This window comes from Neomonachus schauinslandi, chromosome 4 (assembly GCF_002201575.2).
Source record: "Neomonachus schauinslandi chromosome 4, ASM220157v2, whole genome shotgun sequence".
NCBI lineage: Eukaryota > Metazoa > Chordata > Mammalia > Carnivora > Phocidae > Neomonachus > Neomonachus schauinslandi.
Genome location: NC_058406.1, coordinates 905,420 through 920,879, shown reverse-complemented (window position 1 = coordinate 920,879; position 15,460 = coordinate 905,420). Strand labels below are relative to the sequence as shown.

General features: G+C 54.9%; 1 protein-coding gene across 1 annotated transcript in view; it reads right to left on the bottom strand.

The window, feature by feature from the left end:
- The window catches only part of PRKCZ (protein kinase C zeta), a 103,532-nt gene extending 90,011 nt beyond the window's left edge, over positions 1 to 13,521 (bottom strand). Inside the window, exons 1-4 of the mRNA XM_021683360.2 lie at positions 13,206 to 13,521; positions 10,349 to 10,470; positions 9,403 to 9,492; positions 7,558 to 7,608 (exon numbers count right to left, since the gene is read on the bottom strand). Of these exons, the coding sequence (XP_021539035.1) occupies positions 7,558 to 7,608; positions 9,403 to 9,492; positions 10,349 to 10,470; positions 13,206 to 13,276 (334 nt within the window). The 5' untranslated portion in view covers positions 13,277 to 13,521. The remainder of the gene's footprint in view (positions 1 to 7,557; positions 7,609 to 9,402; positions 9,493 to 10,348; positions 10,471 to 13,205) is intronic.
- Between the last annotated feature and the right edge of the window lie 1,939 nt (positions 13,522 to 15,460).

Sequence of the window (15,460 nt, the reverse complement as noted above, 5' to 3'; positions counted from 1 at the left end):
ACAGCCTAGGTGGAATGAGTAAACTCCCAGAAGCACAAAACCTGCCCAGCCAAAATTACGAAGAAATAGGAAATATAAACAGACCTATAATTAGTAGAGACTGAATCAGTAGCCGAAGATCTCCAAAGAAAATCACTGGACCAGACAGTTTCACTGGCAAATTCTACCAAATATTTAAAGAACCAACACCAATCCTTCTCAAACTTTTCCAAAACACTAAAGAGGAGGGAACTCTCCTAACTTGTTCTAGGAGGCCAGCATAACCTCATACCAAAGCCAGGTAGAGACACTACAGGAAGGGAAAACTATAGACCGATATTCTCATGATCACCGATGCAAAAGTCCCCAGCAAAATACTGGCAAACAGGGGCGCCTGGGTGGCTCAGACGTCAAGCGTCTGCCTTCGGCTCCAGTCATGATCCCAGGGTCCTGGGATCGAGCCCCACATGGGGTTCCCTGCTCAGCGGGGAGCCTGCTTCTCCCTCTCCCACTCCCCCCTGCTTGTGTTCCCTCTCTCACTGTCTCTCTCTGTCAAATAAATAAATAAAATCTTAAAAAAAAAAAATACTGGCAAACAGAACTGAGCGGCATAGTGAAAGGCTTCCACCTCAGGACCAAGTGGGATCTGCCCCTGGAATGCAAGCACTGCTCTACAGACAAAACACGGTTCAATGCAATACACAGGAACAGAACAGAGGAAAACTCCACATGATCATCTCCACGGACACAAAAAAGGTATGTGAAAAGCTGAAAATCCTTTCATGATAAAAACACTCACTAAACAAGGAGGAGACCAACATGGCGGAGGGCGAGGAGCCAGAGAAGAAGGGGGGACAGAGGAAATGCTGGCTGAGAAAGGGCTGCTGATGGGGTTCATGGGGACACTGGGGATTGCAAGGTCGCTGGAACCATGTCAGGAATTCCTCGGGCAACCTGGATCCTTCACACAGCCTGACTTCCAGCTGAGCACAGAATCTCTCCAGTCTGTGTTACACACGCGTCAAGTTCTAGTCATTGCAGACCAGACTAGTTGTCGTCTGGGTTTGGACAGATTCATGTTACAGAAATGGACACTCCATGTTTCCAATCTAAATAGGCAATTTGGGGGGCATCCAGGTGCCTCAGTCAGTTGGGTGTCTGACTCTGGATTTCAGCTCAGGTCATGATCTCAGGGTCATGATATCGAGCCCCAGGTCGGGCTCTGTGCTGGGCATGGAGCCTGCTTGGGATTCTCTCTCCCTCTCCCTGTCCCTCCCTACTGCTCACATGCATGAGCTCGCTCTAAAAACAAACAAACGGGTGCCAGGTGGCTCAGTCGGTTGGGCGGTTGGGCGGTTGGGCGTCTGCCTTTGGCTCAGGTTGTGATCCCAGGGTCCTGGGATCGAGTCCTGCATCGGGCTCCCTGCTCAGCAGGGAGCCTGCTTCTCCCTCTGCCTCTGCCTCTCTTCCTGCTTGTGCTCTCTCTCTCTCTGACAAACAAAATCTTTTAAAAAAATAAAATTAAAATAAAAACAAACAAACACATAAATAGGCAGTTTTTATTTAGGCCTAAAAGTGTTGGAAGAGTTAAGGCTGAACTTGCTGCAGAATTTCTAAATGACAAGAGTTCCTGACCACAACTAAGTTCCATATCCTTTTGACAAGTTACTCAAATTTCTTTTTTTTTTTTTGAAGATTTTATTTATTTATTTATTTGTCAGAGAGGGCGAGAGAGCACAAGCAAGGGGAAGGGCAGAGGGAAAGGGAGAAGCAGGTTCCTCACAGCAGGGAGCCCGACCCAGGGCCCTGGGATCACGACCCAAGCCGAAGGCAGACGCTTGACGACTGAGCCATCCAGGATCCCCTCAACTTTCCAAAACAAAAAAGCAAAATACTCAACAAACAAGGCACAGAAGTCACCATGTGTCTTTTTCTCCCCAAACCACCACGCAATTAACTCAGTTCTGACACCATCTACTTGGAGATAGCATCAGATCCCACAGGTGAGGGGCTCAGTCCTACAAGACCGCCTTCCTCCCCGACTTCAGATGCCAGTCACCAATCCAGGCTGTCACCTGTGCTTCTCACAGAATGGCTGTAGATTAGACATTCCCACAATCCCCTCCTGGGTGTGATTAATTTGCTAGAGTGGCTGGATTAACTTAGGAACAGACAGATGGAAGAGATGCTTAGGGAAAGGTATGGGGGAAGGGCACGGGGCTTCCACACTCTCTGGGCAAGCCACTCTCCCCGCATCTCCTTGTGTTCATGAACCCAGAAGCTCTGTGAACCCTCCTTTTGGGGTTTTATGGAGGATCCTTTCATAGGCATGATTGATTCAACCTGCAGCCCCTCTCTCCTCCCCAGAGGTCAGAGGGGAGGGCTGGAAGCTCCAATCCTCTAGCCACAAGGTCTTTCTGGTCACCACTCCATCCTGAGGCTATCTAGAGGTCCCACCCTAAATCACCTCATTAGCATAAACTCAAGTATGTTCCAAAGGAACTCTTAATGAATGACAAAAGACACTCCTATCACTCAAGAGACTCCAAGGGATTTAGGAGCTCTGCCAGAAACTAGGGACAAAGACCATATACATGCCTCATTATAGCACAGATGAAAACTACCTCAACAGAGTAAAAGCCACATATGAAAATCCCCCAGCAAACATCTCACTAAGTGGTGAAAGATTGAAAGCTTTTCCTCCAAGATCAGGAACAAGACAAGGATGCCCACTCTTCTATTCAACACAGTAGTGGAAGTTCTAGCAGAAGCAATTAGACAAGACAAAAAAAATAAGAGCACATAAATTGGAAAGGGATAAGTAAAATGATCTCTGTTTGCAGATGACACAAAAAACCCTAACGATTCCACAAAAAAGCTGTCAGAACTAATAAACAAATTCAGTAAAATAAGATGCAAAGCCAATACACAAACTCAGTTGCATTTTTATACCCGAGCAATGAACAATTCCAAAAAAGAAATTAAGAAAACAGTTCCATTTTACAATAGCATCAAGAATAAAATACTTAAGAATAAGCCTACCAAGGAGGTGAGAGACTTATACACTGAAAACTACAAAACAGTACTGAAAGAAATCAAATGTGACAAAAGTAAGACATCCCATGTGTATGGGTTAGAAGGCTTAATGCTGTCATCGTGTTAATACCACCCAAACCAAACTACAAATTCCAAGCAATCCCTATCAAAATCTCAAAGACAGTTTTGCAGAAATAGAAACACCCATCCTACAAATCATCTCAAGGGACCCAGAATAGCCAAATCATCTTGAAAGAACAAAGCTGGAGGCTTCACACTCACTGATTTCAAAACTTACTACAGCAACCAAAAAAATGTGATGTTGGCATAAAAACAGACATATGAAGCCCAAGAGAATAGAGAGCCCAGAAACCTCCCATGGTGTCCGATGATTCTTGACAAGGGCGCTAAGATCATTCAATGGGGAAAGGTTGGTCTTTTCAACAAACAGTGCTGGGAAAACCAGATAAACACACGCAAAAGAATGAAGTTGGACCCCTACCTCACACCATATAAAAAAAAATTAACCCAAAATGCATCAAAAACCTAAATGTAAGGCCTAAAATTATAAAACCCTTAGAAGAAAATACAGGATAAAACTTGACCACGTTGTATTTGACAATGATTTCCTGGATGGGACACCACAGGCACCAAAAGCAAAAACACACAAATTGGACTTCATGACAATTTAAAAATTCTGTGCATCAAGAGACACGATCCACAGAGTTAAACAGCAACCCACAGGATGGGAGAAAATATTTGCAAATCATATAGCTGATAAGGGATTAAAACCCAGAATAGAAAAAGAAGTCCCAAAACCCAGCAACAAAAAAATTAACAACCCAACTCAAAAATGGGCAAAGGGCTTGAACAGACATTTCTCCAAGTCATACAGAGAGCCAATAAGCACAAGAAAAGATGTTCAACATCACTCACCATCAGGGAGATGCAAATCAGCATTACAATGAGAGACCACCTCACACCCACGGGGATGGCAGGACAACTATAAGTGTAGACGAGGATGTGGGGAAATTGGGACCCCATGCACTGCTGGTAGGAATGCAAACTGGTGCAGCCACTATGGGAGACAGCGTGGAGGTTCCTCAAAAAGTTAAACATAGAATTACCATACGATACAGCAGTTCTGCTTGTGAGTATATACCCCCCAAAAGTTGAAAGCAGGGTCTCGAAGAGATATCTGCACACCCACGTTCATGGCAGCATGACTCCCAAGAGCTAAAGCAGGGAAGCAACCCAAGTGTCCATCTATGGATGAATGGATAAACCAAATGTAGTCAAAATCACAGAACAGAAGGTGGGAGCCAGGGGCTGGGGGTTAGGGTTTAATGGGGACAGAGCTACAATTTTATAGGATGAGAAAAGTTCTGGAGGTGGATGGTAGTGATGTTTGCACAACAATGCGAATGTAATTCATATCAACGAACCGTACACTTAAAAATGGTCAAGATGGTAAGTTTTATGTTATATGTAATCTACCACAGTAAAAAATTGGGAAAAGAGAGGAATGTCATTGTGACACATGCTAGAACAGGCGTGAACTTCGAAAACATCATGCTAAGTAAAATAACGCAGTTACAAAATACCACAGGCCGTATGATTCCATTACAGGAAGTCCAAACCAGGTAAATCCTCAGAGACTGTTGGGGGCTGGGTGGAGGATGAATGGGGAGCGGCTGCTGATGGGCATGAGGTCTTCCTTCCGGACAGGTTCCAGAAGTAGGTAGAGGTGGTGGCTGAACGGCAGGGAGTGTACTAAGTGCCACAGAATCATTCACTTTACAGCGGTTAAAATAGTACAGTTTATGTCACGTGTACTTTACACAATTTTTTTAAAGATTTATTTATTCCAGAGAGAGGGAGGGAGAGAGAATGTGCGTGCGAGCGTGTGCACGCACGCACATGCACATGGGGGGCAGAGGGAGAATCCTCAAGCAGACACTTCGCTGAGCACAGAGCCTATCTCGGGGCTTGATCCCAAGACCCCGAAATCATGATCTAAGCCGAAATCCAGAGTCGGACGCTCAACCGACTGAGCTACCCAGGTGCCCCACTTTACACAATCGTTCTATAGAACCGATTAAATCCAGATTCACAACCTGAATAGAAGGTGCTGGAAGGTGGTTAGCTGAAAGCGGACGCAGGCCCAGATGGTGCAAGGTAGCCCACTGGATGTGCCCAGGTGCCACCATGGGACCGCATTTCCCTTTCTGCTGCCTGTCCATCTCTGGCCACGGTCCGCCGACTGGGTCTATCCAGTCCTCTTCACGGGTCCTGACACAGCTCAAGGGCACCATTCACATGGCACTGTCTGACCCTTCTCGCTCCCCTGGCATCAGGCATGCTGCTCGAGGCCGAGAAAGCTGAACATGAATGCCCACACAGACACCAAACCCACACAGCACACCCTGTCCACCGTGGCCATCGGTGACCAGAACAGACTTGTCCTGATCATCCAAGATTAGCGTTAAACTCAAGCCAAAAGAGTCAAATACTGGGGAGAACACCTACGCTCAAAGAGCCCAGGAGTCCAGGACCCCCCTCATGAGGCAGGCCCTGGCCGGCAAGGCTGCTCTGTGCACCTGGTGCTCAGGTGTCACGTGTGGAGCAGGGATCCAGGGGCAGGGACAGACGCCGGTCAAACGCCCTCAGCCCCTCCCTGGGACCTGGCCGCCTCCCAGGGCTGGTGGAATGATCAACAAAGCTCAAGTGGTCATCAAAGCCTGAGAGCCGTCCCTGGTAAGCATCTCGAGGACTGGCTGGCGGGACCAGGACAGTGCTTTCTTGAAGTTCACATACTCTACATTCCCCCAGTGACACAATGGCTGCCCGGCCACTCCCACTTCCACCTGTGGCAGGGACCCCGCGGCCCCCCTCCCGCACTGCGGCCAGCTGTGGTGGGGAGTCCAGGCTGGCTCCCCTCGAAGGCTCCTCCGTGGCTGCCAGGGGCCCCTGCAGGCCGTTCTGCATCACCACGTCTGCCCCTCGTGGCCCACCGGGCCCTCCTGGCGCCCGCTGCGTGTCCCAGCTCACAAACCTCTCTGGACCCACATCCCCGCAGCTCCCAAGTCCCTCGCTCGGCAAAGCCATGCAAGCACACCAGTGTCCACTGCCCTGGCCCAGGCGGGCCCGGCTGGCCTCCACTTCCCCGGAGGGGCCACTGCTGGAACGTTCTTTCCCACGGGACACCTTCTCAGTGCAGCCTCCCAGCCTCCAACTCGCAAGCTGCAGCCCCCTCCCAGGACCCGCCATTCCCACCCCCTCACCCCCTCCCCTGCCCCCGGCTACACTGATCACTGTCCGACAGGGCGCATTTGCGTGTTTATCTGGCCTGTCATCTGCCTCCCAGCTAGGACGTCCCGGGGCTCCCGCGGCCCCCCACCTAGCCTGTGCACCACCCCCTGCAGAGACACAAGCAGGACTAAGGAAGGAATGTGTCCCTGTGCCTCCTTACACTCTCCCAGAAACCGCCCCTCGCGCCCACCCGCCGCATCAGCTGGCCGTGGCCGCAGATCCAGCCAGGCCCGGGCCGTTCTGGCCTCACCAGACCAGCGCTCCACTGTGGCCAGGATTCCGTGGTCCGCGTGGCCCCACGGCCTTGCTGGATGCTCCTCTGGGGTCCCCTGTTCTCTTTGGGAGCCCCAAGGCCAGACCCCAATCCCAGCCACTCTTTCCTCTATGCTAAGGGCCCCCAAATCTATCTTCAGCCCCACTGCTTTCCTAAACCCAAGACTGACGCGCATGCGACTGCGCACTTACCATCTCCCCCGGGGGACCAGGGAGCAACAAGAGCTCCGCACAGCCTCTGCCCGAATCTGCTCCGGGCTGAGCCAGGTCCCCCAGGCCAAACAACAGCCACCTGTGGTCCCAAGGTCCTTGCTCACGTGACAGGGACAGGGACGGCACAGCACCAGGCCAGAGGAGGATCTGGGTGGTTGGTGAGCAATTTACGCCCCACACAGGTGCTCTGCCCTCAAGAACAGAGTGGGCAAAACAGCTCTGACCTGCTCGGGGTCCGATGGTCCCTGGGACAAGGTCAGAAGCTCTGTTCTGGACCCACTGCTCCTGGGACTTTCTCCCGTATCAACAGACCCACATGGACATGAAAAGGATGCTCCCACCACATCCCTGGGGGCCGGTATGGGCTGGGAGAGGGTAAATGACCCGGTCTGGGGGTGGCTGGGGCAGATGCCTGGGAGCAGCATCCAGCTGTCCCAGCCCGGTCCCTCCCTCCTCGGGGAGATCAGGGCATTTCCTGCACTTTTCCTTATGGCACCAACAGACCAAGCCAGTGTCCTGACGGCAGCACTTGTGGGCCAGAACACACAGGCAAAGGCAGGTGCACCGTGAAAACCCCACATCAGGCGCATCAGCCGCTCACTCTGCCTTCGGTCACTTCGTGAGGATAAATGTTCCTCAGCCTTGGGCCACAAAAGGCACTTGTCGGCACCATCCTGACATAACGGATCGAGAAATTCAAGCCGCAACGTGCAACACGACTCACAGGAAAATGGGAGTACTCACTGTCTTCTCCCGGACAAGGCATGCCTGGCTGCTCGGGGATGCTGGGGAACACTGGGCAGAGGGAGAGAAAGAGCAGTCTGTCACTCAGTGCCTCTTGCGGAAGGTCCAGCGCGAGTCAGGCTGACCAGACGGACTTTCCCACAAAGCCCACGCTGCTGACCAACCTGCTCTGAGGAGACGCTCACTGTGGCAAAACCGTGGAAGCCCAAACCACCTTTTAAAGGACTTCAAGGGGCGCCTGGGTGGCTCAGCCATTAAGCGTCTGCCTTCAGCTCAGGTCATGATCCCAGGGTCCTGGGATCGAGCCCCGCATCGGGCTCCCTGCTCGGCGGGGAGCCTGCTTCTCCCTCTCCCACTCCCCCTGCTTGTGTTCCCTCTCTCGCTGTGTCTCTCTCTCTGTCAAATAAATAAAATCTTAAAAAAAAAAAAAATTTAATAAGGGCCCCTGGGTGGCTCAGTCAGTTAAGTGTCTGCCTCCGGCTTGGGTCATGATCCCAGGGTCCTGGGATCGAGCCCCGCATCGGGCTCCCTGCTCAGTGGGGAGCCTGCTTCTCCCTCTCCCACTCCCCCTGCTTGTGTTCCTCTCTCGCTGTGCCTCTCTCTCTGTCAAATAAATACATAAAATCTTAAAAAATAAAGAAATAAATAAAGGACTTCAAAATGCACTGAAAAATTCCAGGGGAAAAGCAGTGTGGGGCCCCAGACCAGAACTGCCCAAGGAAGCGTCCTGACTCGCAGCGGTAAATTAATACAGAAAGTTAGGAGCTGCACTACTTCGAAATGGACTTTTGAAAGCACATTAGATTCCATTTCGCACTCAAGGTGGAGTTCAAAATTAAATATCTTAAAATATACCCTGGGCTTCCCTCATAGCTTATTAAAACAGAAGCTTAAAAAGTATTAAAACTTAGCTGAAGCAACCACTTCCTCATCTAGAAAATAACACTGGCTTTTGAGAGCACCCCACTGTCAGTGTTGAGAGGCTCAGCACCACAATCAAGAACGTGGGCCGGGCGAGGGCTCTCAGTGCAAACCCCATTTACATACAGAGCTGCAGAAGTTGGATCCTGCAACCAACTCCTAGCCCCACACTAGGGAGAATGATGGTCCCAGAGAACACCGCAGGTAGGAAGCTCTGGTTCCAGCAGTGTTGGGCTTGGGCTCGCTGTCCCTGCCCACCGGCCCGGCCAAGAGTCTAGGCTACACAGGAGTGAATGCGGACATGGCTGGGCGGAACCATGCTGAGACACCCTAGAGAACCCCAAGAGTGCTGGAGGGCAGCCTGAAACCCCCAATTTAGACTATACTGAAATCACAATAATTCGTATTTGCCACGACTCAATCTATAACGCAGCTCTGAGCTTCTCTGAGGACAGCGGTGAGCCAGGAGACAGGCACAGGGAGGGTCTCGTCCACCCTGAGTGTACTATGGACTGTCTCCTCCACCGCCTGCCCTCATACGCTCTGGGCCGGAATCCTTTCAGCTTCTGAAAAAGTGGAGGCCGGTAAGAGAGCCCAGGCTTCTGATGCACCCAGTGATGCCGGCCTCCAGGGAACGGGGACAATGAGGACCAGCAATCAGAACCCAGGCCCGTGTCCAGTGAGAAGGAGCTTTTCTGACTCTTTACGAGCTACAGCAATTTTTATTTGGTTTAATAAGATGTAAGAGAAGAAACAAACCCAAATTGCACCATATTCAACATCCTTAAATTCTCCGGCATCCCAAGATTTTAAACCACAATCCTCCATGTGTTTTCTAGTCCCCTACGCTATCTGGAAACCATGCTGGGCTCCCATCTCCCCCGACCACAGTGGGGCCACCCCACCCCTCCAGCTGCCACTGACCGTGAATGATGAGCCCTTCGTCCCTGCGCTGACAGGCCAGGCGGAAGGCCTCCTCCAGCTCCATCTGGGAGGACACGGTGCAGGGGTCACCTAGGCAGGGCAAAAGACATCACTGAGGCCACCACAGGCCTGAGGCAAAGGGGTGCAACTCAGGTTGGGAAGGGCAGAGTCTGGCTGCTCTTGACCAGCCACCCACTGCAGAGTGGGGAGACCCAAGAATGGCTAGCGGGACCAGGGGCCCCCATCAGAACCGGCAGATCCCCAGAATGAGCCCCGAGAAGTCCACCGACACAGCTACACTGTGCTAACTTTCCCAGCCTGGACAAGATTAAGGACATTCTTCTTAGGTCAGTCCTAGATGAAAAGAAAGGCTCCCTGCCCCCAACCTGGATGGGAACATAGAAACGCACAGAACCAACGCCCTTGGGGGCCGACTCTGCCGCTCCCCTATGTCCTGGGCTGGCAGCTGGACTGCACCCCACCCCCCAGCTCTCTCAGATGTGTCTGACTGAGAAGGGGAGGAAACAGGAGGGGGAAGGACACGATGGGGCCCTAGCTACTTACCCTCCAGCTCTCCCTGAGAAGAGGAAAGTAAGAAAGAGCTTATCCTTCCAAATCACCCACTGGAAAGCCCAGAACAGCAGAGAAGAACAGCAGAGAAGGAGGGCAAGGGCTGGCCCCAGGGAGGACAGGGAGACCCCTGCAGCCCCCTCCCAGTCTGCCCTTCCCCACACCCCCAACCCAGCTTCCTTTTCAACCAACCTCTCCAGGAAGTGATTCCCAGCATCCCTACCGGGGAAGATGGCTGTTAACTAGCTTAATTCCATAGTTCCATAACTATGGAATTCCATAATTCCAATCTCCCCAGGGAGGGGCTGATCTAATTTCACACACACTGAAGATTCAGAGATTTACAGTCTGACAGACATAAGACCAAGGGCTCTACCTTCATTGTCCACCCACTTGAGGGTGAGCGGGTGCCCCTGATGGAGACTGCACATCTCTCTCACTTCCTCACAGAGCTCATCGAAGGTCATGGCTGCATCTAGGCTGGTGATCAGGATGTCCCTGGGGCAAAGAGGATGGACATGTTTCACCAAGGACCATATTTAAATGAAATTAAATACCGATTGAGTTATTGATTACATAGATGAAAATTTTCCCAAACAAAATATCACAGCCCTCCCCCAGCATTGAACCACTGACCACAGTCTTGTTTTTTAATTACTACCATGAATGCCCTTGCACAGAAAGATCTAACCTGCGCCTGGATGTGCCTAAATGGGGGCGGGGGTAAAGAATGAGGCAGGGGTATCAGAAAGCACGGACAGTGGAAGCCGGGCGAGCACTTGCTCAGACGCCAGGTTCAAATTCAGAAGGTCACATAGGAGGGGTGCAGGGGGGCTGGACACAGTGTGCTCAGCTTAAGCTCACTGGCTTCATCAGACCTTCCCCCAAAGCTGAGGGTATGAACAGTAGCCCAGGCTTGAGCTGGAAAGAGGGAAGACCCCATGTGGTTGTGCCTGTGAGCTCAGAAAAGTGGGCATCTGAGACTCAACCTGGCAAAGCAGGGTCTCCAACTCCAGTGTGCATCACCCGGAAATCCCCTCAAAACACAGGTGCTGCTGGACCCCGCTCGGACCCTGCTAGACCCTGGTGTCGGCACATCCTCCAAAGGCCAAGCTGGGGGCCCCCTATTTTTCAGAATGGCGTCTTTAATGGGTCTGACCTTCAGCTGCGGACCTGCTGCCCCAAAACCACCCCCCAGCAGCGAGACGGCATCAACTGTCCCATCCAGAGACAGAACTCCACTTGGACCCTCGAGGTTCAGATACAGGAGTGCTGATCTTGGTGGGTGGTTTACTGCACTGAGGCCTACCCCTCCCGCCTCAGAGGGACGAGGTTTCAAGTCCCCTGGGAGAGGGATCTGGGCAGAGGCATTGGGAGGGAGTGAGGAGCTGGGGTAGGGCAGGAACCTCTGTGCAGCCTGGGGCAGAAAAGAGGAGGGGGTGGGGGGTGGGGGTGTGCCACAGAGGGACAAAGGAAGAGTGTGGGAGGAACAGGAAGAGGGGAAGAGGGAGGGGAAGGGTGGGGAGAGGAGGAGAGTGAAAGGAAGGGGGAAGGGGGTGGAGGGAGAGGGAGGAGAGGAGGTAGGGAATGGAAGGAACAGCATGAGTGTGGACCTCATCAGCCCGGGGAAACTAGACACAACAGGTCACATTACTGGCGGTAACCAAAGCGCTCTCCAGAGGCCAAAGTCAGGGGCAGGGGTGGGGGCAGCGGTGGTTCAGTCCAGAACTCCCAAAGGCTCCAGTCAACTTTGTCCAAGACCCACCTTGCCTGCCTCCATCCCTCCCTCAGTGCCTGAAGGTGCCTACTTGGACCCAGCCTGGCGGCAGGCTGGGGGGTCCAGTTCCCACCCACCCTGGGCTGCTGGGGTGTGGACTTCCCCTCACTGAGGATCAACTCGGATTTTTCACAAAGTGGCTTATTGCTCAATCTCACGATTCCTGGATGGAAGAGGACTGTCTCTGATACGGGGACAGGCCTACCACGGTCACCAACCAGCAAGCCAAGATGTTCTGGCCCTCGGATGAGTCTGAGAACCAGTTTTAATAGGCAAACCACCCTTCCAGGCCAGAAGACCTCTTCTGGTGGGCTGGCCATCCTTCCCCCAGAAATCATTCCTCCCCAGAGCCCTGTCACCAACTCTCCCACACATATCCTGCTCCCAGGTGACCCAGGTGGGGATGGCAGAAGGGACAAGAGAGTTCCGACCTGAGACCCCAAACAAGGTGCCCTCGCGAAATCAAGAACCCCAAGCCCCTCCTCAGCCTGGAGGATGATGCACGAGGAGATTCACCTCTGGCGAGACCACCGGCGTAAAGAAGCGGCAGCAGAGGTGGTGAGCTCTCCCTCGAGCGCCCTGCTCGGGGCGGAGGCAGGATCCCCGCCTCGGGGCGCCGCCCCACCACCAGCAGGGCTGCCCCGCGGCAGCCAAGCGCGGCGTGCTCCCCGGGTGGGGCGAGGCGCTCCCGGCCTCTGACCCCTGTGAGGTGCCCGCTCGCCCCATTTTACAGCGAGCAGGTCGAGCCCAGGGCGCCGCGCGCGGACGCGAGCTGATCAGAGTCCGAAAAATCCGGTCCCAACAGAACCGCGCCTGGAGACTTCCAGGGACCCCCACCCCGCCCCAATTCGCGCAACCGCGGGCTGCTCACTGCACCTAACCTTCCCCTGAGTCGTTAAACTTTTCTTAAACGGAGACCTCTGGCCGGGTAAACTGGGAAAAGTTTAGGAAACCTGATTTTTTAAAACTCTGCCCGCAGTTTTCATTTGGCAAAAGCTTTAGTCCTTACAGGTTTGTGGCCTTAACGTCCAGCCAACTTTGCTGCTTCCAGGGCTGTGGAGCGCGCGCGGCGACGGCCGCCTCCCCAGCCGCAACGTCCTCCGGGCGGGTCCGAGCCGGGGGAAACCTCGCCGGGACGGGGAGGAACCGGCGCGGCCGCCGGCACCCGCAGCGCTCCGAGCCTCGGCGCCAGAGGACCCGGAGACCCCACCTTCCCCGCGAGCTCTCCCGCGAGTGACGTTCCAGGGCGCCTGGAGCACCCGCCGCGTCCCGGGCCGCCTCTACGGCGACGGCGCGTCAGGACCTCCCGGGGCCCGCAGGGGCCTCGCTGCCCCCTCCCTCCCGCGCCGCAGTAGCAGCGACACGGTCCCCGACGGCAGGCGCGGACCGGGCCGTCTCCCCGCGCCCGGCTCTGCCCGCGGCCCGCCTGCCCCGCCGTCGGGCGCGACGCGCTCACCCGCTGTAGTGCGCCTTCAGGCGGACGCGGCAGCCGCTCCCGTCCATCTTGGGGCCGGTCCTGCTGGGCATGGCGAGCTCCGCCGGCCGCCGTCAGCGCTGCGCCCCGGGCGCTCGGGCCATGGCGCAGGGACCCAGCGGCCGGCCGGGGCCCCAGGTGGGGTCGGCGGCGGAACGCGGAAGGGCGCGCGCGGCGCGGGGACCCAGGGGCGTGGGTCCGGCCAACTCCGCGGAACTTGGGTGGCGGGCTGGGCGGGACGGGGGCACGGCCAGCGGGGACGCGCGAGGGCGCGCACGGAATCCCGTCGTCAGGCTCAGCGGCGGGCGGGGGGGGGGGGCGGGGGGTGGTCCGAACATGGCCGACCCGAGGCCCAGCGGGCGGCCAATCGGCGGGACGGGCGGTCCCGGGGCGGGGGCGGTGGCACCTGCGGCCAATGAGGGCGAGGCGGGGCCGCTACCTGGGCCAATCCCCGGGGGTCCCCGCGGCGGGGACCCAATGGCTCCGCGCGGGGCGGACTACCTGTCGGGCGGGGCGCGGCCCACCTGTGGCCAATGGAGGCGCGCGCGGCCCCGCTCTGCCCGGCAACCGGAGGCGGTGCCCGGTCGGCCCGGAGAAGTGGCCCCTCGGTAAAGTGGGCTCCCGGGACCGCGCTTCCCAGGTGGGGTCCACGCGCTGCAGCGCCCCGGGAACCTGTTGAAAATGCAAACTGTCTCGGGTGCCCCAGCCCAGACTCACGGAATCGAAACTCCAGCAGTCTGTGCGAACAAACCCTGGGTAATTCGGAGGTGAGCGCGAGTCCGAGAGCCGCTGGTCTAGGGGACAGTGGGAAAGGGTCGCCGGTGACTTGAGGGGCGGGAGCAGAGAACCCCGCCAATGTCACCGAGACAATCCGGCTCAGCTGGTTCCCCCGACCCCAGCTGCCCTCCTCTCCTTGCGGAATCCAAGATCCTATTGCACGGAAGTCTTGTCTACCCTAGCTGGCGGTTCCCTCTGTTCTAGTTCATTCCTCGGCCCGGACAAGGACACTGCATTTGCCCACGTCGCCCGTGACCTTCATTTCTGAATTCCCAACCTCCGTGGGTCTTAATAACTCTGTGGCCCTTGATCTGGAGAGCCGCGTCTGAACATTCTCCACGGCTCTCAGGGGCCGCATCCTAGTTGCATCCACAGGGCCCTAATCTGCGTTTGTAGGACTTCACCTGGGCACCAGGTAGGCACCCCAGACTCAGGTCTGCATTCCCCTCGTCCTCCCCTTCCCCACACCACCCAGCTGGCAACCTCTGACCCAGGACTCCAGGCCTGGCCAAGCCTTCACGCCTCACCTGGACAATTTGAAGGGCTTCCCGTACTCCTCACACTCTCATTCCCCAGACGCTTCCTGGCGCCTCCTGGGAACCAGGCCCTGGGGTGAGCCTGGAGAACCAAGTGGACGGTCATGGTCATGGAACTCGTATTCTCCCTAGAGATGGACCCAGAGAAACCTGTTGAAAGCCCGCCTCTCACCTACTTAAGATGCTGTCATCTGTCCCTTGGTAAAACACAGCAAAAGGCTTTGCAACTCACACCTGTCCATTTCCCTGCTCCTCTTTACCAAAAGTGCCAGGAGTCTGCAGCCCTCATCCCCACTCTATCTCCTGCTAGTTTCTCTTGAGCACCATCTCTCCCCACACACACACCTGCACTCATCACCAACTCCTGTGTTTTGAATACAACGGTCATTTCTCGGACTTTTTCTTGATTGACCCTTGGCAGTGGTCTGGCCCCTCCTAGAAGCTCTTACCCTAGGATGCTGCTCTCTGCCTTTTCCCCCTGCTCTCCCCTGCATCTCCCTCTGCTGCTTCCTCCTGGTCTCACTCTTAAATGCGCTCCCCACCCCCCAGCGTCTCATTTCTACTTAGGGCTCCAAACACCAATCTGAGCTAAATTGGTCCCCTGAACTCCTGCTGAGCCTGACCCCCCCCACCACACACATATCCTAGCAGACCTCGCTCAGCTCAAAAACCTCCTTACCCTCTTATACCCCACACGCCTCCATCTGCAAATCCTGGCAGCTCCACCTTCAGCATATTTCCAGATTCCTACCACATCCCACCATCTCTGTTGCTACCACTGGTCCAAGCCATATCCTCTGTGTGGGGATTTTTGCAGCAGCCTCCAATTTCCTTAAAAGCATAAGTCAGTCCATGTCCATCGATCTGGTGTTCAAAACCCCCAGTGATTCCCACTGTACCCAGGAAAAGCCCATAGGCCCTACA